This window comes from Canis aureus, chromosome 24 (genome assembly GCF_053574225.1).
Source record: "Canis aureus isolate CA01 chromosome 24, VMU_Caureus_v.1.0, whole genome shotgun sequence".
NCBI classification, from domain to species: domain Eukaryota; kingdom Metazoa; phylum Chordata; class Mammalia; order Carnivora; family Canidae; genus Canis; species Canis aureus.
In genome coordinates, this window is record NC_135634.1 from 17,601,653 (window position 1) to 17,618,327 (window position 16,675).

A 16,675-nucleotide genomic window follows, 5' to 3' on the forward strand; every position below is an offset into this window, starting at 1 on the left:
GGAATGTCCAGTAGCCACCATGATTCCAAATCCTGCAGCAAAGCTGCCTTCACACAAGCCTTCCTCTCCTAAGGACACTTGCCTGTTTTCTCCATCTCCTTTGTGAATAATCCTCAAGTTCTCTCCTGCTCCAGAATTAATCTCTCCCCTCTAAGTTCCCCCAAATCTTTTTTGTACATAATTCTATTATAACAAGTATCCTACCAAATTATAACTCTTGGTCTGTGTATCTGCCACCCACCCCCGCCCCCACACACACACACAAAGTTGCAAGTTCATGGACCAGTTCTAAGCTCATCCACAAGAGGAAATGCCCTTTGCATTTGTATGTACAGTTGATCTCATTATTCGCCATAGTTCTGTTCTCTGAAGCCACTATGAACGCTGAAGTAGTAAATACCGACACCCTGCTGCCAAGAGAAACACGGGGTTTGGTTCCACACAAGCCACTCATAACACTTTGGTCACATAATCAGTGCATAACCTTGTTTTTTGTGGGTTTCTATTTAAGTTAATATCATAGATTCATTAACAATGAACTCACCTCCAACAGTACTGTGAAGTTCATGCTCACACAAAACTATCTCATTTATCTGGTTTGCTCCATAAGACACGTCACAGCCAACTTGCATTTAGAAACACCAGCTAGCACTTCAGCACTATGCTTGGAGGGATATTTTAAACAGTAAAATCACCAACAAAAAAGTTAAAAAAAGGAAAAATGTGGCATTAAATAGATCCCCAAAAGGATATTGTTTATAGTGTGAGCTGAAAGAAGGCATAGCATCACATGGTAGGATCTCAGCTGGAAACAGGCTCATCAGGCAATTCCCTTTTGCTTCTCCTTGAATGTCTGCAAACGACCATGGAAATGCCACCAGGAATGATTTTAGGGTCACTAAGCAAATTTAATAAGTAGACAAATTTGCAAATATACACTCTGCAAATAATGAGGAGCAAGTATATTTCTAGCACCTACTACAGTACCAGCGTGTATTAGTAGTAGGGGTGTCAGTGATGTTGGCTTCATGAAAGCCAGCAGGGAAGACTGAGGGTGTGAGAAGACTGTGAACAAGCAAGGGTAGTGAAGGTATAAGTGAATGAAGGTGTGAGGGAATAAAGATGTGAGTGTGTGAGCAAATGAAGGTATGAGAATGTGAGTGAAGGTGTGAGCCAGTGAAGGTGTAAGGGAATGAGGGTGTGAGTGAGTGAGTGAGGATGTGAGTGTGTGAGCAAAGGAAGGCATGAGCAAGTGAATGTGTGAATGAGTAAAGGTATGAAAGAGTGAGAGTGTGAGTGAGTGTATGAGTAAGGACGTAATTCGTGAGCAAGTGAGGGTGTGAGTGAAGGTGAGAGAGTGTGTGAGCAAGTGAGGTTGTGAGTGAGTAAAGTATGAGCCAGTGAAGGTGTGAGGGATTGAGGGTATGAGGGAGTGAGTATGTAAACAAGTGAGTGTGTCAGCCAGTGAGCAAAGGTGTGAGGGTGTAAGCAAGTGAGTATGTGAGTGAGAAAAGGCGTGAGGGAGTGAGTATGTGAGGGAGGCAGGGAGGATGTGAGTGAGCATGTGAGGGTGTGAGTGTGAGCAAGGGGGTGTGAGCAAGTGAGGATGTGAGTGAGCAAGTGAGGGTGTGTGTGCCTGAGTGAGCAAATATGCAAATGAAAGTGTGAATGAGTGAGACTGCCCCAACTCTGGCCAGCCTGTCTGGCATGACTGATCCCAGGGCCTGGGAGGCTGACACACTTGAAAGAGGAGCAGGAGGCCATGCGACCAGCATTCGCCTCTGAAACAGGCCGCGGGCGGGCGGGCGGGCGGGCGGACGGGCCGTCCAGGTTCCGCGGGGCCAGCAGGCCGCTCGGGACCCCGGGAGACGCGGGAGAGGCGAACCGGCGGCGGGGCCAGGAAAGCGGCCGAAGCGAGGCGGGAGGCCGGCAGCTGGGGCCCGGTTGCCCTCGTGTTATGCTCTCTTGGTGGCCCTCTCACTCCCCGGTTGCAAATTCACCAGAGTTCACAGGCGCAGGGAACCTGAGCACGAGACAGCCAGGGCCAGCACCCGCACCCGGCACGGCAGGCAGCTACCTGGGTCCAATAGCCACGGCATGGATTTGCTGCTCTTTTCAAATATATACACACGAACTGTTCTGTAACGAGTGCATTTTACAATGTTAACGAATTCACAGCACTTTTTGTCACAATGTATCACCATGAATTTTTTTCAATCAAAAGACACAAGCACAGGGGCCCCTGGGAGGCTCAGTCCTTAAGGGCCTGACTCTTGATTTCGGCTCAGGTCCTGGTATCAGGGTTGTGGGACTGAGCCCCATGGTGGGCTCTGCGCTCAGATGGGAGTCTGCTTGAGAGTCTCTCTCTCTCTCTCTCTCCCTCTGCCCTTACCACCCACCACCTTGTGGTCTCTCTCAAATAAATAAACCTTATAAAAAAATAAAAATAAATAAATAAAATATATATATATGAAATATATAATCACAATTACTACCCCATGGGACTCCCTAACATTTTTTATCAAAAAGGGAACCTTGAAGCACCTGGGTGGCTCAGTGGTTGAGCATCTGCCTTCAGCTCAGGACATGATCCCGGGCTCCTAGGATCAAGTCCTGCATCACAGTCCCCACAGGGAGCCTGCTTCTCCCTCTGCCTGTGTCTCTGCCTCTCTCTGTGTGTCTCTCATGAATAAGTAAATAAAGTCTTTAAAAAAAAAAAAAAAAAAAAAAAAGGTGGGGAGAGAGCCTTGTACACAATATGGTCAGGAACCACTCCAGTCTGTAAATTAACTCTAATCTTCCTAAATTAGGTGCTTAAGAGCCAGGGTCTGCACGGTCTTCTTTAAAAACAAACAAACAAAACAGGTGACTCGGGATCCCACTGACAATACGTTCATACTTTCAACATTTAATAAGTGCCAACTACATGCAAGACACTGTTTTAACTAGTGGCAGTTCCATGGAAAACAAAGTAACCAAGTCCCTGGCTCCCCAGAGCCGCCCTTTATGAAATGGAATTCTATTAGGGACGTGGAAGAACTAGATCCCAGGGGAGGTTCTACCCCAGAAACAGCCCTTCTCTCAGCCTTTCCTCATCAGACACTGAGGCAGCGGGGCTTCAGAAGAGGCAGCAGCATGGAGCAGGGAATCGGAGTCAAACCAAAGAAGACAGAAGGGATCTTATGTGAAGTTTGCACCTGTCATGAGGAAGATTCTACTCCAAGACTCCTGAGCCTAACAAAGACCAGTCCTAAGCATGTTGCCTGGTACCCAGAATCATCCTCCTCCAGAGGAGAGGAAAGCAATCTACTGAGCTATTAATGATTAAAACCAAACCCTTTCCAAGGCCTATAAGTCTCCAGGCTTGTGTTCTGTGACTTTGGAATGTTTTAAATATGCCTCAATAAATCAGTAAAGTTACCCCCACTAAACAACATATACTTAACTAAAATTAAATAAACAAATTGATACATGTGTTAAAAGATGATTTTCCACTAATGGCATCAGTAAAGATGCTAAGGAAACAAATCAACCACAATATAAAAACTAGGCTACTAGAAACAAAAAACAGTTCGAAAATCCTATCTGTAAAGGAAATACTAAAATCCTTCTCCAATACATGGTTGATTCCAGTAGAATTATTTTGTATTCACATAAAGGATGGCAACTCTTATGTGCATGTACTGGACAAAGTTTATTCATCCGCTTATGTTCAAATTGTAATTTGTCACCATTTGACCTTGAATAAGCCACTAAGCTGCTAAACTCTCACTCTCTCCTTCTCTAAAACAAGGACAGCGTAGGAACTAAATCAAATAATATGGTAGAAAATGTTCTTCTGAGGTGCTGCCCTCTTTATCATCAAAGAATTATTACTCAATCCTTTGAAAATTGGCAATGTACATAGGCAGTATAAGGCAGTGCTCTATTACCCAAAATATCCGTTAAAACCACCTATTTCCAGAGCATACTGCTATCAAGTAGATTACCAAACAAATGACCCTTTCATTTCCTTTATATGAATTACATTCTTTGGAGACTATCCACAGGACATGCCTAAACATCTACCATCAAAGTAATGTGAACTGAAAAACCACAATGACAAATTGCTAAGTCTAGTGGTGCCCGGCCATTTGGTATGGCATCCTGTTCCACAAACACTAGTTTATGCTGCTCATTCACACGTTGCTCACGATCACCAGTGCAGAATCCAGTCGAGTGCCAGGGTTGTGCTGCCTCTCTAGTATTCCCACCAACTCTCCTGACTGGACTTCACACCTGCTGTAATGTTTTCAAAACTGGCATCTGCAGATGCCAGGAAGACAAGGGACCAAATTTGGAGGGCTGCAAGTTTTAGAGGTGAATGTTTTCATTTTGTTTTTTCATTTCATAAAAAAGTAAAGGGATTGTTTTAAGGCTATTCTGGACCCTCCAGGTGACTATCTGTAACCATATACTGCCACCCGGGAATGTATTTGTACTAAGTAGTGCTAACTAGTGCTATTCTCACTATCAAGGCTAACAGGAAAAGGAAAAAACACACCTGGCACAACAGCAGAGACCACATGACATCATCTGGTCTCCCAGGAATTGGAATAGGAAGACTTGGGGGGTTAGGGGGACAACTGCCTTCCCAAGGTGCTCCAAGGAACAGGTGGGCTCAGCTCAAAAAACCTTTAGGGCCACACTGACAGTGAAGCAGCATCTTGGCCTCAGTCAGAGTGTATCTTCCATCTCACCAAATCAACCACGCCAATCTGGATTTTCATTGGTCTTAGGTTGAGTGTAAGTTTTAATATTAATAGGTTTTGAATTGGAGTTGCCAAAGAAGAATAAGAAGTCCACATCGGTTTGTATTCAAATGACAGAATAACAAGAATTTAAATCAGTAGGGGTTTCTAGGGATCTGAGACACTTTTTTTTTTTTCCTCTTAGACTGATATATTCCTTCACTCTGGGACAGGTGGATTTACAGGATCTCTCCCCCCTGTACCCCACACCATGGAAACACTTTGCAAGGGAAATCCTTTGACTCACATACCTCTACCCAGCAGAGACAACGGCCCCAGCCAATGTATTTTTTTTCAAGTTTATACACATAGAAAACGTAGTCAAAAACCCATCACACCTTGTTATTACATGGATTCATATAAACCGGAGCCCAATTGTGTCTTTGGAAACAACCAAATCTACTGGGAAACACATGTTTTATAAGCATCTGCATCAGGATGATGATCGGGTTCCAAAGCACTGGTCTGAGGGCTGCAAGAAGTAGGAATGAGTCACTCTGCCATCTACAAGGTCTGGGTCTTTAAATAAGGAAATACAAGACTCTGCAAGCAGGAAACCACATACTAGGTAGTGCTATCGACACACGGTGCTTAAACACAGCAAGGCTCTGCATGGATGCAGGGCGTAAGAGGCTGAATAGCTGGGCCAACGAACACTGACCATATGCCAACCACACATAATGTGTACTGCCAGGCCTTTAAAACCAGAAAGATTTTAAAGACAGAGAAACCGACTCCTAGAAATTTAATCTAGTGGAAAAGACCAACAGGAATTAAAATTCTGGAGAGAATAAAATAAGTGCTGTAGAAGGGATATAAGCTCGAAATCTGCATGTCATCCTTTTGTATCACTTTTACAGATTCTATCCTTTACTTTCCTGTATCATTATAATTGTAGTGATTTTTTTAAAGAAAAAGTGAAATAACTTTTATTAAATGCAAGCTTCTTGAAGGAGATTAATTTTTCCATGGCATTCTTTTTTAAAGAGATATTTATTACAGTCAATTATTCTTGATGCTTTAAAGTATCTCAATAACATTCAGATAGGTTAGATTAAGACTCTAAAAGTAACTATCCAAGCCTTACTTAGAATCTCCTTGATAGGAATCAAAGTGACAAATGTAAACTAATACCCTAATACTATGATCCTCTGGCTGTGTGTGTGTGTGTGTGTGTGTGTGTGTGTGTGTGATCTCTCTACAACACAGGCAGGATATTCTAATCTTCACATTTGAAAGCTCATGTGCCCTAACTTGTCTGCCCTACCCTTACTGAAACTCCTATTCATCCCTCAAGATCCAGTTTAAATATTTACCACCAATGCAGTTATTTAAACACTCTTTCAGACTCCCAAGAAATTTGTGTGTTTCTCTAATATACTGCACTTCACATTGCACTGAATTATTTATAAATATATTTCTCCCTCCAGATTTTGAGATCTTTGCTGCACTGTTATACACTCAGCATAGTGCCAGGCACAGAGTAGTTATAGATGTTTGTGAATGAATGAGCAAACAAAGGAATTGATATGAATTAACACACGATTGCAAGAATCAATCCCTACCCTAGAACCAGAATTATTCAGATTGCCCTTAAATCATATCATGATACACACTAGCAATGTAGTTTTTCCTACTGCCATATTCAAATAAGGGGATCAGAATTCTAAGTTTTCTGAAGAAATATGACCCCATTGACCTCTGGCCTTTTAGATACATTCCTAAAATAAACTTGAAAACAAAAGAATTACATAGACAAAAAGAGAAAACTTATCCCAAAATACATTTTAAATTAATTTTTGCTATATTTTGCTTTACTTTTTGAGTGGAAATCTGCTATTTCCTCAATCTTCTATTAGCCTTCTTCTATAACTCTTTTCAAGGTTTCCCCAGTGTTTAGAAACAAAACATCTCCACTTTAGTTTGCTGAGCTTTACACAACTTCATATAGCTAAAAATTCTTTAAGCTGAAATTTTTAGTGTATAATTGATCCTTGAACAATACAGGGTTGGGGCACTGATCCCTGTGCAGCTGAAAATCTGCATATAACTTCTGACTTCCCCCAAACTGAACTACTAATAGCCCTATGTTGCCTGGAAGGCTTGCCAATAACATTAATATATATATGTATGTTATATGTTACATACTACATCCTTAACAATGAGGTCAGCTAAAGAAAAGACAATGTTAAGAAAACCACAAGTAAGAGAAAATAAATTTACAATATTGCACTGTATTTATTGGGGGGGGGGGGGACACCTGCCTGGAAGTGGATTCACCCAGTTCAAACACATGCTATTTAAGGATCAACTGTATTTCATAGCACAATCATTGCCTGTTTCTTTTTTTCTCCTTCTCCTAGTCTTATCACAATGAAAATGTAACATTTCAGTCACTCCTCATTTCCACTGCCACACCAGATATCATAACCACAAACCCAACAGAAAACATGATACCTAGTCACAGCGGAGCACAGATCACATCTTCATTCCCTTCTCCTGCCTTAGGTAGAGACCAAAAGGAAAACCACCTGCTTTCTTGCCAGCTCTATACGTAAGAGGCAAAAAGATCTTGCTGCATGAACACTTCGTGTACATAGAGAACATCGTGCATTAGGCAGACGAGACTTGAGAGTAAAGCCTAAAAAATCCAAGCCACAAGTTCTTGAGATCCAGAATAAGAAAAGACATCCCAGACATCCAAGTCAAGCTATTCACCTCACAGATGAAGAGAACAAGAGCCCAGCACTTCACTGGTAGTAGAGACAGAATGAGAGCTCAAGTCTCCTGACTCCTGTTGCCATGCTTTTGCCACTACACTCTTTTTCCAGCCTCAGCCTCGTCCCCCTAGGGCTGGACACACCAGGGACAGCATATCACAGCCTAACTCGGGATGGGAATGGAAGATGGGGATTCTCCCTTCCAGCAGAGTTCTCAGTACTGACTGTGTACCTGACCACACAAGCAGACACAGTGAGGTCCATGCCCATGTGTTTCATGAAGCATCAAAACAAATCGCAATGCTTAGTTCATTTCAATCCAACAAGTGTTTATTGAGCACATACCATGTGCAGATGCAGGCAAAGTGGTTGGTGAAAAGTACTGAATGTTCTGCTACAGCTCACGGTTGCTCCCCTTTAAAGGATCCACCCTGGGATGCCTGGGTGGCTCAGTGGTTGGGCATCTGCCTTCTGCTCAGGCTCAGGGCATGATCTCAGGATCCAGGATCGAGTCCCACATCGGGCTCCCTACTGGGAGCCTGCTTCTCGTTCTGCCTATGTCTCTGCCTCTCTCTCTCTCTCTCTGTGTGTGTCTCTCATAAATAAATAAATGAATCTTTAAAAAATAGATAGATAGATAGATAGATAGATAGATAGATAGATAGATAGATAGATAGATGATAAATAGATAGATAAATAATCCACCCTGAGAGGTGACACTCGTATAGGAGTTTTGAAAGGTAATGTTCCCAAGAGTGTGGCAAATGGACTGGAGAGGGAACAAGCCGGATGCAGACAAGCCGCTACAGACACTCTTCCACTCTTCCTTCCACAAAGGAAATCACAATTTGGATATTATTCCTTATTATACTTTCCTCCCAGCAGTTTCCAAGCCTGAAGATACTCTTTACAAGAGAAACTGCATTTCTCAAGCATGGGAGGAAATGGAGGCCTTTCCTTGGACCCACCCCACCCACCCCCTTTGCCCAGCTCAGGTTCTGTGACTGTGGTTTTCAGACAGCTGTGTCACTTGCTGGCCTTGCACCAGTGGGCCCAGAAGCCTGCTCCTAGCCACTCACTCTGTGCACTCAAAAAAGCCCAACACTAGGCAATCAGACTTCCCAGAAAACATGCCAAGATGGGTTCCCCAGCTCTCTGCCCCCACCACAGGCAGAACCATCGCGGACATTGATTGAGTCTACACTCAGGGCACCCTCTAGAGTCCACACTCTGTTCCCAGCCTGTGCTGCAGACTGAAGCATCCAAAGACAGAAGAGCCCCCAGAGGAGAGGAGACATGAGCAAGAAACCACCAGAAGAACCCAGACAGCAAGATGAGGCTCAGGTGGACAACAAACATAATGCCACTGTGCTGAATTCAAAGTTGCATGCTTTCCTTGCCAACCAATCAACTGCAAGAGGCTGTCATGCTGGCAAGTTCATCTGGAAGACTGGTCATCTCTCTCCAGGGGAGGGTACTCTGCAGGGGCATGCAAGGTAGTCCAGGGAGCAAATACAGCCTCCATTTGTGTTTACTCATTTGTTACAACCTTTAAAAATGTTTACCTTAATATGAGTCTTATAAAATAAAATAATCTATATGAACTATATTTTATATAGAGAAGCTTTAAGTAATTTAATATACACTGTTGAAATCCATACTCAAACAAATTTGTTTTGCTGGTGGTATGTGATCAAGAGTCTGAAGATGGTGATGATAAACCATAGTCCCTTCCACCCACTGAAGTTTGGATTGTGCCCTACACACAAGAAGCATTTTACCAAGTTCAAATGTGACCAACTTTATTTAATCCATAAATTAAATTTCCATATACCTAAAAGTGAAAAAAAAATGAGGGGGTGACAAAAGGAGAACATTAGTTTATGTTTTAGAAGTGTGAAAGCAGGGGCCCCTGGGCAGCTCAGGCCTTAAGCATCTGACTCTTGATTTCGGCTCAGGTAATGATCTCAGGGTTGTGAGGCTGGGCTCTGTGCTGGGTGTGAAGCCTGCTTAAGATTCTCTCTTTTCCTCTCCCTCTGCCCTCATCACTCTCCCTCTATAAAAATAATAATATCTGTGAAAACTTCCTTATACCTTGTAGCTTTGCACTTAAAAGTGCTGACAAAGATAATTTAGGCAGTAAATAACTTTATCTAAACCATGATCTGTGTTTAAAAAAGCTAAACCCAGGATGCCTGGGTGGCTCCGCAGTTGAGAGTCTGCCTTCAGCTCAGGGCATGATCCCCATCCAGGAATCAAGTCCGGCATTGGACTCCCTTCGAGGAACCTGCTTCTCCCTCTGTCTATGTCTCTGCCTCTCTGTGTGTCTTTCATGAATAAATAAAATCTTTTAAAAATAAATAAATAAAATTAAATAAAAATAAAACGCTAAACCCAATCTTATGCTTAAAAACATATTTTAAAATAATCTATTCTCTCAAGAAAGCTTTTTTTTTTAAAAAAAAAAAAAAAAAGGACAAATATCTAACAAAATCTACACTGGTTAGTGTAGATTCAAATTTTACCAAGGCAGAGAAACCAGTCTTGCATCATTAAAAGTGATGTGTGCTATATTCAAATTACACAGGCCAGTCACTGTCATATGCAGTGTCTGAGTAAAAGTTTTGATACTACTCCAACCCTTGCATGTGTGTGCACATGCACACACACATATATTCACTTTATGTGGACAGGCAAGGAATATATCTAGAAAACATTTATCCTAATTATATATGAAAATCCCCTTTATTTCTGTCTCCCATTCTGAGTTTCTTTTAATTTTTAACTTTTTGTAGTTTCTAATCAAAGTTCTCCTATTGTAGGTAACATGGATTAAATCCTTGGCCACCAGTAATGGCCAGGAAAAACTAAAGGTTGATTGCACTACAAGCTTTTTGTTGAAAACTTAAGTTTATAGTAACTAATAATCTATGATTCACACTCATCCATTTAGCAAAAATGTATTAAGTTCCTACTGTGTAGCATGCACTGTGTTTTAGAAACCTGCTAGCACAAGTAAAGAGATAACAAAGATCTAATGTCAGTACCCTTCTCTCAAAGCAGAAATAGGGACTTTGTCTCATTCACTGTCATCCCTAAGCACATGGAAGCACCTGGCACCTGCTAGGTCATAATAAATACTTCTTCACTGCCCCCTTCAAGGAGCCTACAACCCAGTAGAGATGGGAAGTGAGACGGGGGAAAAAAAGAAACTCATAATATTTGCAAATAATTATAATATTTTTATATTATTATTCACATACATGAATATCTGACAATAACTTCCATTTCCCTCTTCTCTCTACATAATGAAAGTCTTATGTAGCTCAAAGAAAGGGTTTATACTCACAGCATGGTTGTCTATTTCTAGTTTTAATTACACTGCTTTGCAAAGCTTAGGAGAAGATAATTTCAATTCATTTCAAAAATAACTCCCATTCAATACAAGAAGATGGGATTTTTCACACTTGTGAATTTTTTATTTACTTGATAATTAAAATGGTTTGGCATATAAATAAAGCATTTTCTTAGAAACTTTGGTCTAGTGAAGAGCCAGGGCTGATATCTATAAATAAAAACAAAGTGGTTTTTCTCCAAAAGCAAGAACTTCCAAACAGATTCAGTTTCATTTCTAGATATTTACAATCTAGAGAAAATGCAGTTTGAATCAAATGTGAGGCATAGAGATGATTGGCAAAGTCTCTCACAGTACTTACTGATCCATACAGCTCTCCCTTCTCATTCATCCCGAGGTAGAGTCCACTGTCCACGCCTCGAATGCTGACCAGGCCCACTGCTATACTGATAAATTCCAGAATGCCTGTAAGACAAACGGCAGAAGGCAAAAGACAGGTCAGAGCACAGAGCAATTCCTTAGTCTCAGCACCACTAGGACTTTTGAGAGGACACTGAGCCCAGCTCCCAACTTGGATAATCTCACACTCGTTAAAGAAGTCTCTTCTCTTAAAACCACCTCCTACAAGAGCTGATTTTTCAATTAAACTCTATAATAATGACACTAAAAGACTTACCAACACAACACATAACAAAACACTTTAAAAATGAAAAAGCTAGTATTTACAGATATCCTAAGAAGTGACATAACAGATAAACCAAAATACATCTTCTAAATAAATTTACAAGACTACAATTTAAGAGAAAGCAACTTACTCCCACTTTGTAAATATGAAATTAGTTATTTGTATATGTGTACATATATTTGTGTATATATTTGGAAATATTCTATTCAGAGAATGGTCTTCTGTCCCTAAAACAGGAGTACGAAGTGCTAACCCAAGACCTGATTGGTGTCTAAGGAAAATTATCCAGATCTTTACTGCGTAACTTTATTGAGCTCCATCTGAAAAATTACAATAGCCTATACACATCCCAAATATTTCTGCCTGAACAAAGTATTGATTTTTGCTGTACTTATCTAAGCCTCAGAGAGCTAGTTAAGCAATTAAGATAACATAATATTCGGGGGGGAGGGTGCTGATACCAAAAAAACGCTCTTGATGTAAAATAGGCATGGAAGACTCTACCCTAAAATCAAACTAACATAATGATCCTCTTTTTTAGTTTCCCCTTGCTTACCTCACTAAGAATAACAATACCTAAGCTGGGTATAAATCCAGAATTTTATGGCCATACAACAGCAGCTTTAATTTCTCTAACTATATTATTGTTTTAAGATGATTACCCAACTGTATATTTGGGACAATGCTAGTATTACTTGTGCTAGCCATTTGCTCAATTTTGTCATAAAGTGCTACATTTTGTGTAGACCTTGAGTTAACACATACCAAATACCAAGTTCTTGTATTAAAAATATCTCGAATATTAAAAAATTCACTTATATTTAAGAGTTTAGGAAAAAACTAAGGATAACAGTATGCTATAGGAAGTCTCATGTGACTAATAAAAAAGCACTTACATGGATTTTTAAACAATTAATTTTGCAACTCTCACAAAATAGACTGTGTTGCAATCGAAAGAAGACATGCACTACATAAATCTAATGAAGCAAAGGGCTCCAAGACGATGTAAAAAAAAAAAAAAAAAGAAGAAGAAGAGAGATTTCTTATAAAGGGTATTCTTAATTCTTTGATAAGCACAAAATGTAACAAATATCTTGGGTTTACATTTTATAGAATATCTATCTGGAAATGCAAGACTATTTTCATAAAATGTGAAATAGTGTATGGAAAAAAATATAAAGACAAATTACACATTGTATTTTGGATCTAATAATCCCCAACTCTATATTGGGAGATGGCATCTAAAAGCAGCTAATTTATTACTAGCCTTCCCTACCTCACAAAGCAAATGGAAAGATAAATAAGGAAATATTTCCATAGATTTATTTCACATGAGATGCACTCCCTTATTGACACAATTATTTCATTTCATTGTGCTATTTCTGATTCTTATGATTAAAAATAATTTAGGGATCCCTGGGTGACTCAGCGGTTTAGCGCCTCCTTCAGCCCAGGGCGTGATCCTGGAGTCCCGGGATCAAGTCCAGCATCCGGCTCCCTGCATGAAGCCTGCTTCTCCCTCTGCCTGTGTCTCTGCTTCTCTCTCTCTGTATCTCTCATGAATAAATAAATAAAATCTTAAAAAATAAAAATAATTTAAATCATGGCATTTTATTACCATTAGGAGCCACATGCATACGCGGTGTGTTTTAACTACCTGAAAACACACCACAATATAGGTCGGGGTGATCCTGAAATTAGTGTTAGGAATTCATTAATGTCCAACTTTCATTATAAAATGAATGATAGGACTCATTTTACACCCATTGAGGTCTGACCACTTTAATATCCCATGTCAATGGGGAAGGGTTTAATCACAAAACTAAAAGACACTTGCATCTTCCAACAGGGTCTTTCACGACCTCTCTGTTTTCCCTAAATGGGAGGCAGCTCAGAGAACTAATCATGAATATTCATCATCATTGCCCACCAGGCCCCAAAACGATGGGGTGTGTGTGATCTTACAAAACCATCTGACTAGCTTGTCTTCAGAACAACAAGAAGACTATCAATAACCACAACAATGACAATCATAATAGCTTGAACACTTGAATATTTAGTCTCTGCCAAATGAGAGGCCTTCTTTCACTTGATGCTCAGAACAACCCTTGACATTACAATATTTTAATCTCCACCTCATAAATGGGGACATTGAGGCTTAAGGATGTTAAATAACTTGCCCCCAAGCAATCAGACACCAAAGCCTATGTCCTTATGGATTATGTACATCTTATGATTCTTTTTACCTTTTTTTCATGTATCCATGATTTCTGTACCATTTTTGCATAGTCATTTCCTTACTAGTGACTAGAAAACGTTACCTAGATCAGTCTCCACAGACCCAAGGAGTAGGACTTGAAGTAGCAGAGAAAGTGAAAAGCAGGTGAGTTCCTGTGGCTGTCTATGCTCTCTCATCATGCCGAATTTGGGAAGATGGGCATCCCCTATGTATGCAGACTATTCACCCAAATTGTTTATGTGCACAGAATTAACCTCTATTAAAAGAGTTAAACACTGAAATTATTATTATATATTCTAGAAATGAAAGTATTAAGATATCTATCTGGTTTCTTTTTCTAGCAAGATGTTGATGCTAGAAAAAGAAACCAGATAGGTGTTAATTCATATGCACTGACTTATTGGATCAACAAACTATTATTGGGCAGCCTGGGTGGCTCAGCGGTTTAGCGCCACCTTCAGCCCAGGGCATGATCCTGGAGACCCAGATCGAGTCCCAGTATGGAGCCTGCTTCCCCCTCTGCCTGGGTCTCTGCCTCTCTTTCTCTGTTTCTCATGAATAAATAAATAAAATCTTTTTTAAAAAAAATAACTATTATTGAGTGACCATAAGCCAAGAAATATGCCATTTGTTAAATATACTAAGATGAATAAGATATAGCCTAAGCCCTCTATCCACAAAGAACTTACCATCTAGTGCAAGGAAAGACAAACAGATAAATATGACAATAATGTGATAAAGGCAGCAAGAAGATGTTTAGGGTATGGCCAGTGTCCAACAATGGGTAGCTCACTCAAGTTTGGGAAGGGGAGTCAGAGAGGGCATCCTGAAAGTGAGAAAAGTTTTTGAGGGGCTCTCCATGTGAGAAGGAACTACCTATATAGTGAGCCCAGGTGGAAAAGATTTCATCATCTCAACCCACCATCCATCTCTCTGCAGCTCCTTGAAAGAGACCTCAGAAGAACAGCCCAGCCTTTTATGAGGTCATCCCAGTGACCTAAGGGCAAGCAGAACACCTGAATGTGTGAGTCACAGCATTCCCCCACACACAGAGAGAACACCAATGTTGTTAAGGTCAGAAAGACCTGGCAACCTGGCTCAAGATCCTCTCCGCCCAGATTGAAATCCTTATCATTCCTGGTACCATCTTGTCCACAATAAACTCTATAACCTCTACCAAGTCAAGTAACCTCTCCCTGGGCCTGAGCCAAGTGAGTGCTTCCAACCACACTTATTTGAGCGCGGACCACTCCCCATGTTATCTGTTTGCATGAGTTTGCAGTACAGAGGGCTGCTAGATCCGGAGCAACCCAGGAGAAGGTTTCTGTGCAGCAACATTTCAATGTTTAATGAGCAACAGGAAAGGAACGAAGGAAGGGAAGAGTGAGGAAGAGAAGAAAGAAGACTGGAAGAAGGGAGGGAAGGAATGATGGGATTGTGCCCAACATTACAACCGTGGCCCTCACATGTGTACTGTGGTGGGCTGTCTCTCCTCTTAAGCAGACAATCAAGACATCAAGTCAGAAGAGTCATAGTAATGGGTAGTGATTGAGTGACAGGGGAAGCACAGGTTCGGTGGCTAGTGGCATTTGGCTGTTCTCTTTCACAGGCGCCAAGAGTTCCTTTGAGGATGTGCTCACTGGGTGGGCCCAAGGGGGGTGGGGTCTGATGGGGTGTGAGGTGATCTCTGGCCCACAGGAAGGCCAGGACAGTTCCTGGGACCACCTCAGGCAAATGACCACACCAGACTTTATCCTTGCTCCACAATCACTAGGCGTGAGCCCTCAGCCCAGAGCTCAGTTCAAATAGACCATTAACCTAAACGTGGCCCAGCTCCCAAGAGCCCCTCCACATTGAGCCTCATCCCCAAGGCCATAATGAGGCCAGCCATGGCCAATGGGAGGGCAGGCAGAAGCTGCTCCACTCTTGGCCCATGCTAAACAACCCTCTAGCCTAAGAGCCCCCAACACTTAACAGAGCTGCATTCTTTAGAGGACAAGAATGTATGCAGACTGTGGAGAGAGGCAAGACGAAGCTTTCCAAAACAGATTAACCCCCCTCCCTCCGGAGCTCCCTGCTCACCCAGAGAATCCCACACCAGGGCTGCCAAATCAATCATCTCAAAGCCCCAGATGCAATAAGTCTGAGTCTGTAGCAACTAGAGCAAACCTCAGTTTCTTTAGGAAATGACTGACTACATGGGAGTTTACAACTCCAATTTTTCAAGAATCTGAACCAATCCGGAAGACAACACCTTCAATAGGAAGTCTTTCCTTTAGTGAGGTATTGAGCATGCAGCCCCAGGCCCTGCTCCTGTGGGGTCCTGATGAAGCCTGGCCTTCCTGGCCTTTTAGTACCACCAGGCCAGGCCCAGAGGCTGAGCGGCAGAGAGAAGCAGCCACGTTTCCACGAAGTCAAGCGGTCAATCCACTCGGGCTTCCTCGCGCCAAGTTAAATAGCGGATCAGGACCAACGCTCACTTTTTTATTATTCTGCATTACCATTTCCTCAATTGATTTTCTGCTCACTTTTTTTTCCGTCTAGCAAGTGCTTTAAAGAGAAAAAATATATATATATAAATATATATATATGAAATGAAACCTCTCACTCCCCCAGCCGATTACCCAGAGATACATTCCTTGTCCCTTTCCTCCGTGCTGCACCGGGTCTCCACCTCACCACCCCCAAAGGAAAAAACAAAGGGCTCCCTCAAGGTCCCACCTAAGTTGTCGCTGCCGCAGCTCCTGCTGGGACGCCCGTGAGTCCCCCGCCCCCAGTCCCCTGCACTGCCGCTGCTGTGTCACCGCCAGGCTTGCCAGCAGCTGCAGTCAGTCACCTGCGGCTGCCTGGGGGAGGCAAAACCATTTCTCCAGCACGTTTCCTTCT

At 41.8% G+C, this 16,675-nt stretch overlaps 1 protein-coding gene across 2 annotated transcripts in view; it reads right to left on the reverse strand.

The window, feature by feature from the left end:
* Nucleotides 1–16,675, reverse strand: part of FGF9 (fibroblast growth factor 9) — a 35,556-nt gene that overhangs the window by 12,313 nt on the left and 6,568 nt on the right. For both annotated transcript variants that reach the window (XM_077868401.1, XM_077868400.1), the window contains one exon: nt 11,227–11,330. In XM_077868401.1, the coding sequence (XP_077724527.1) occupies nt 11,227–11,330 (104 nt within the window). The remainder of the gene's footprint in view (nt 1–11,226; nt 11,331–16,675) is intronic.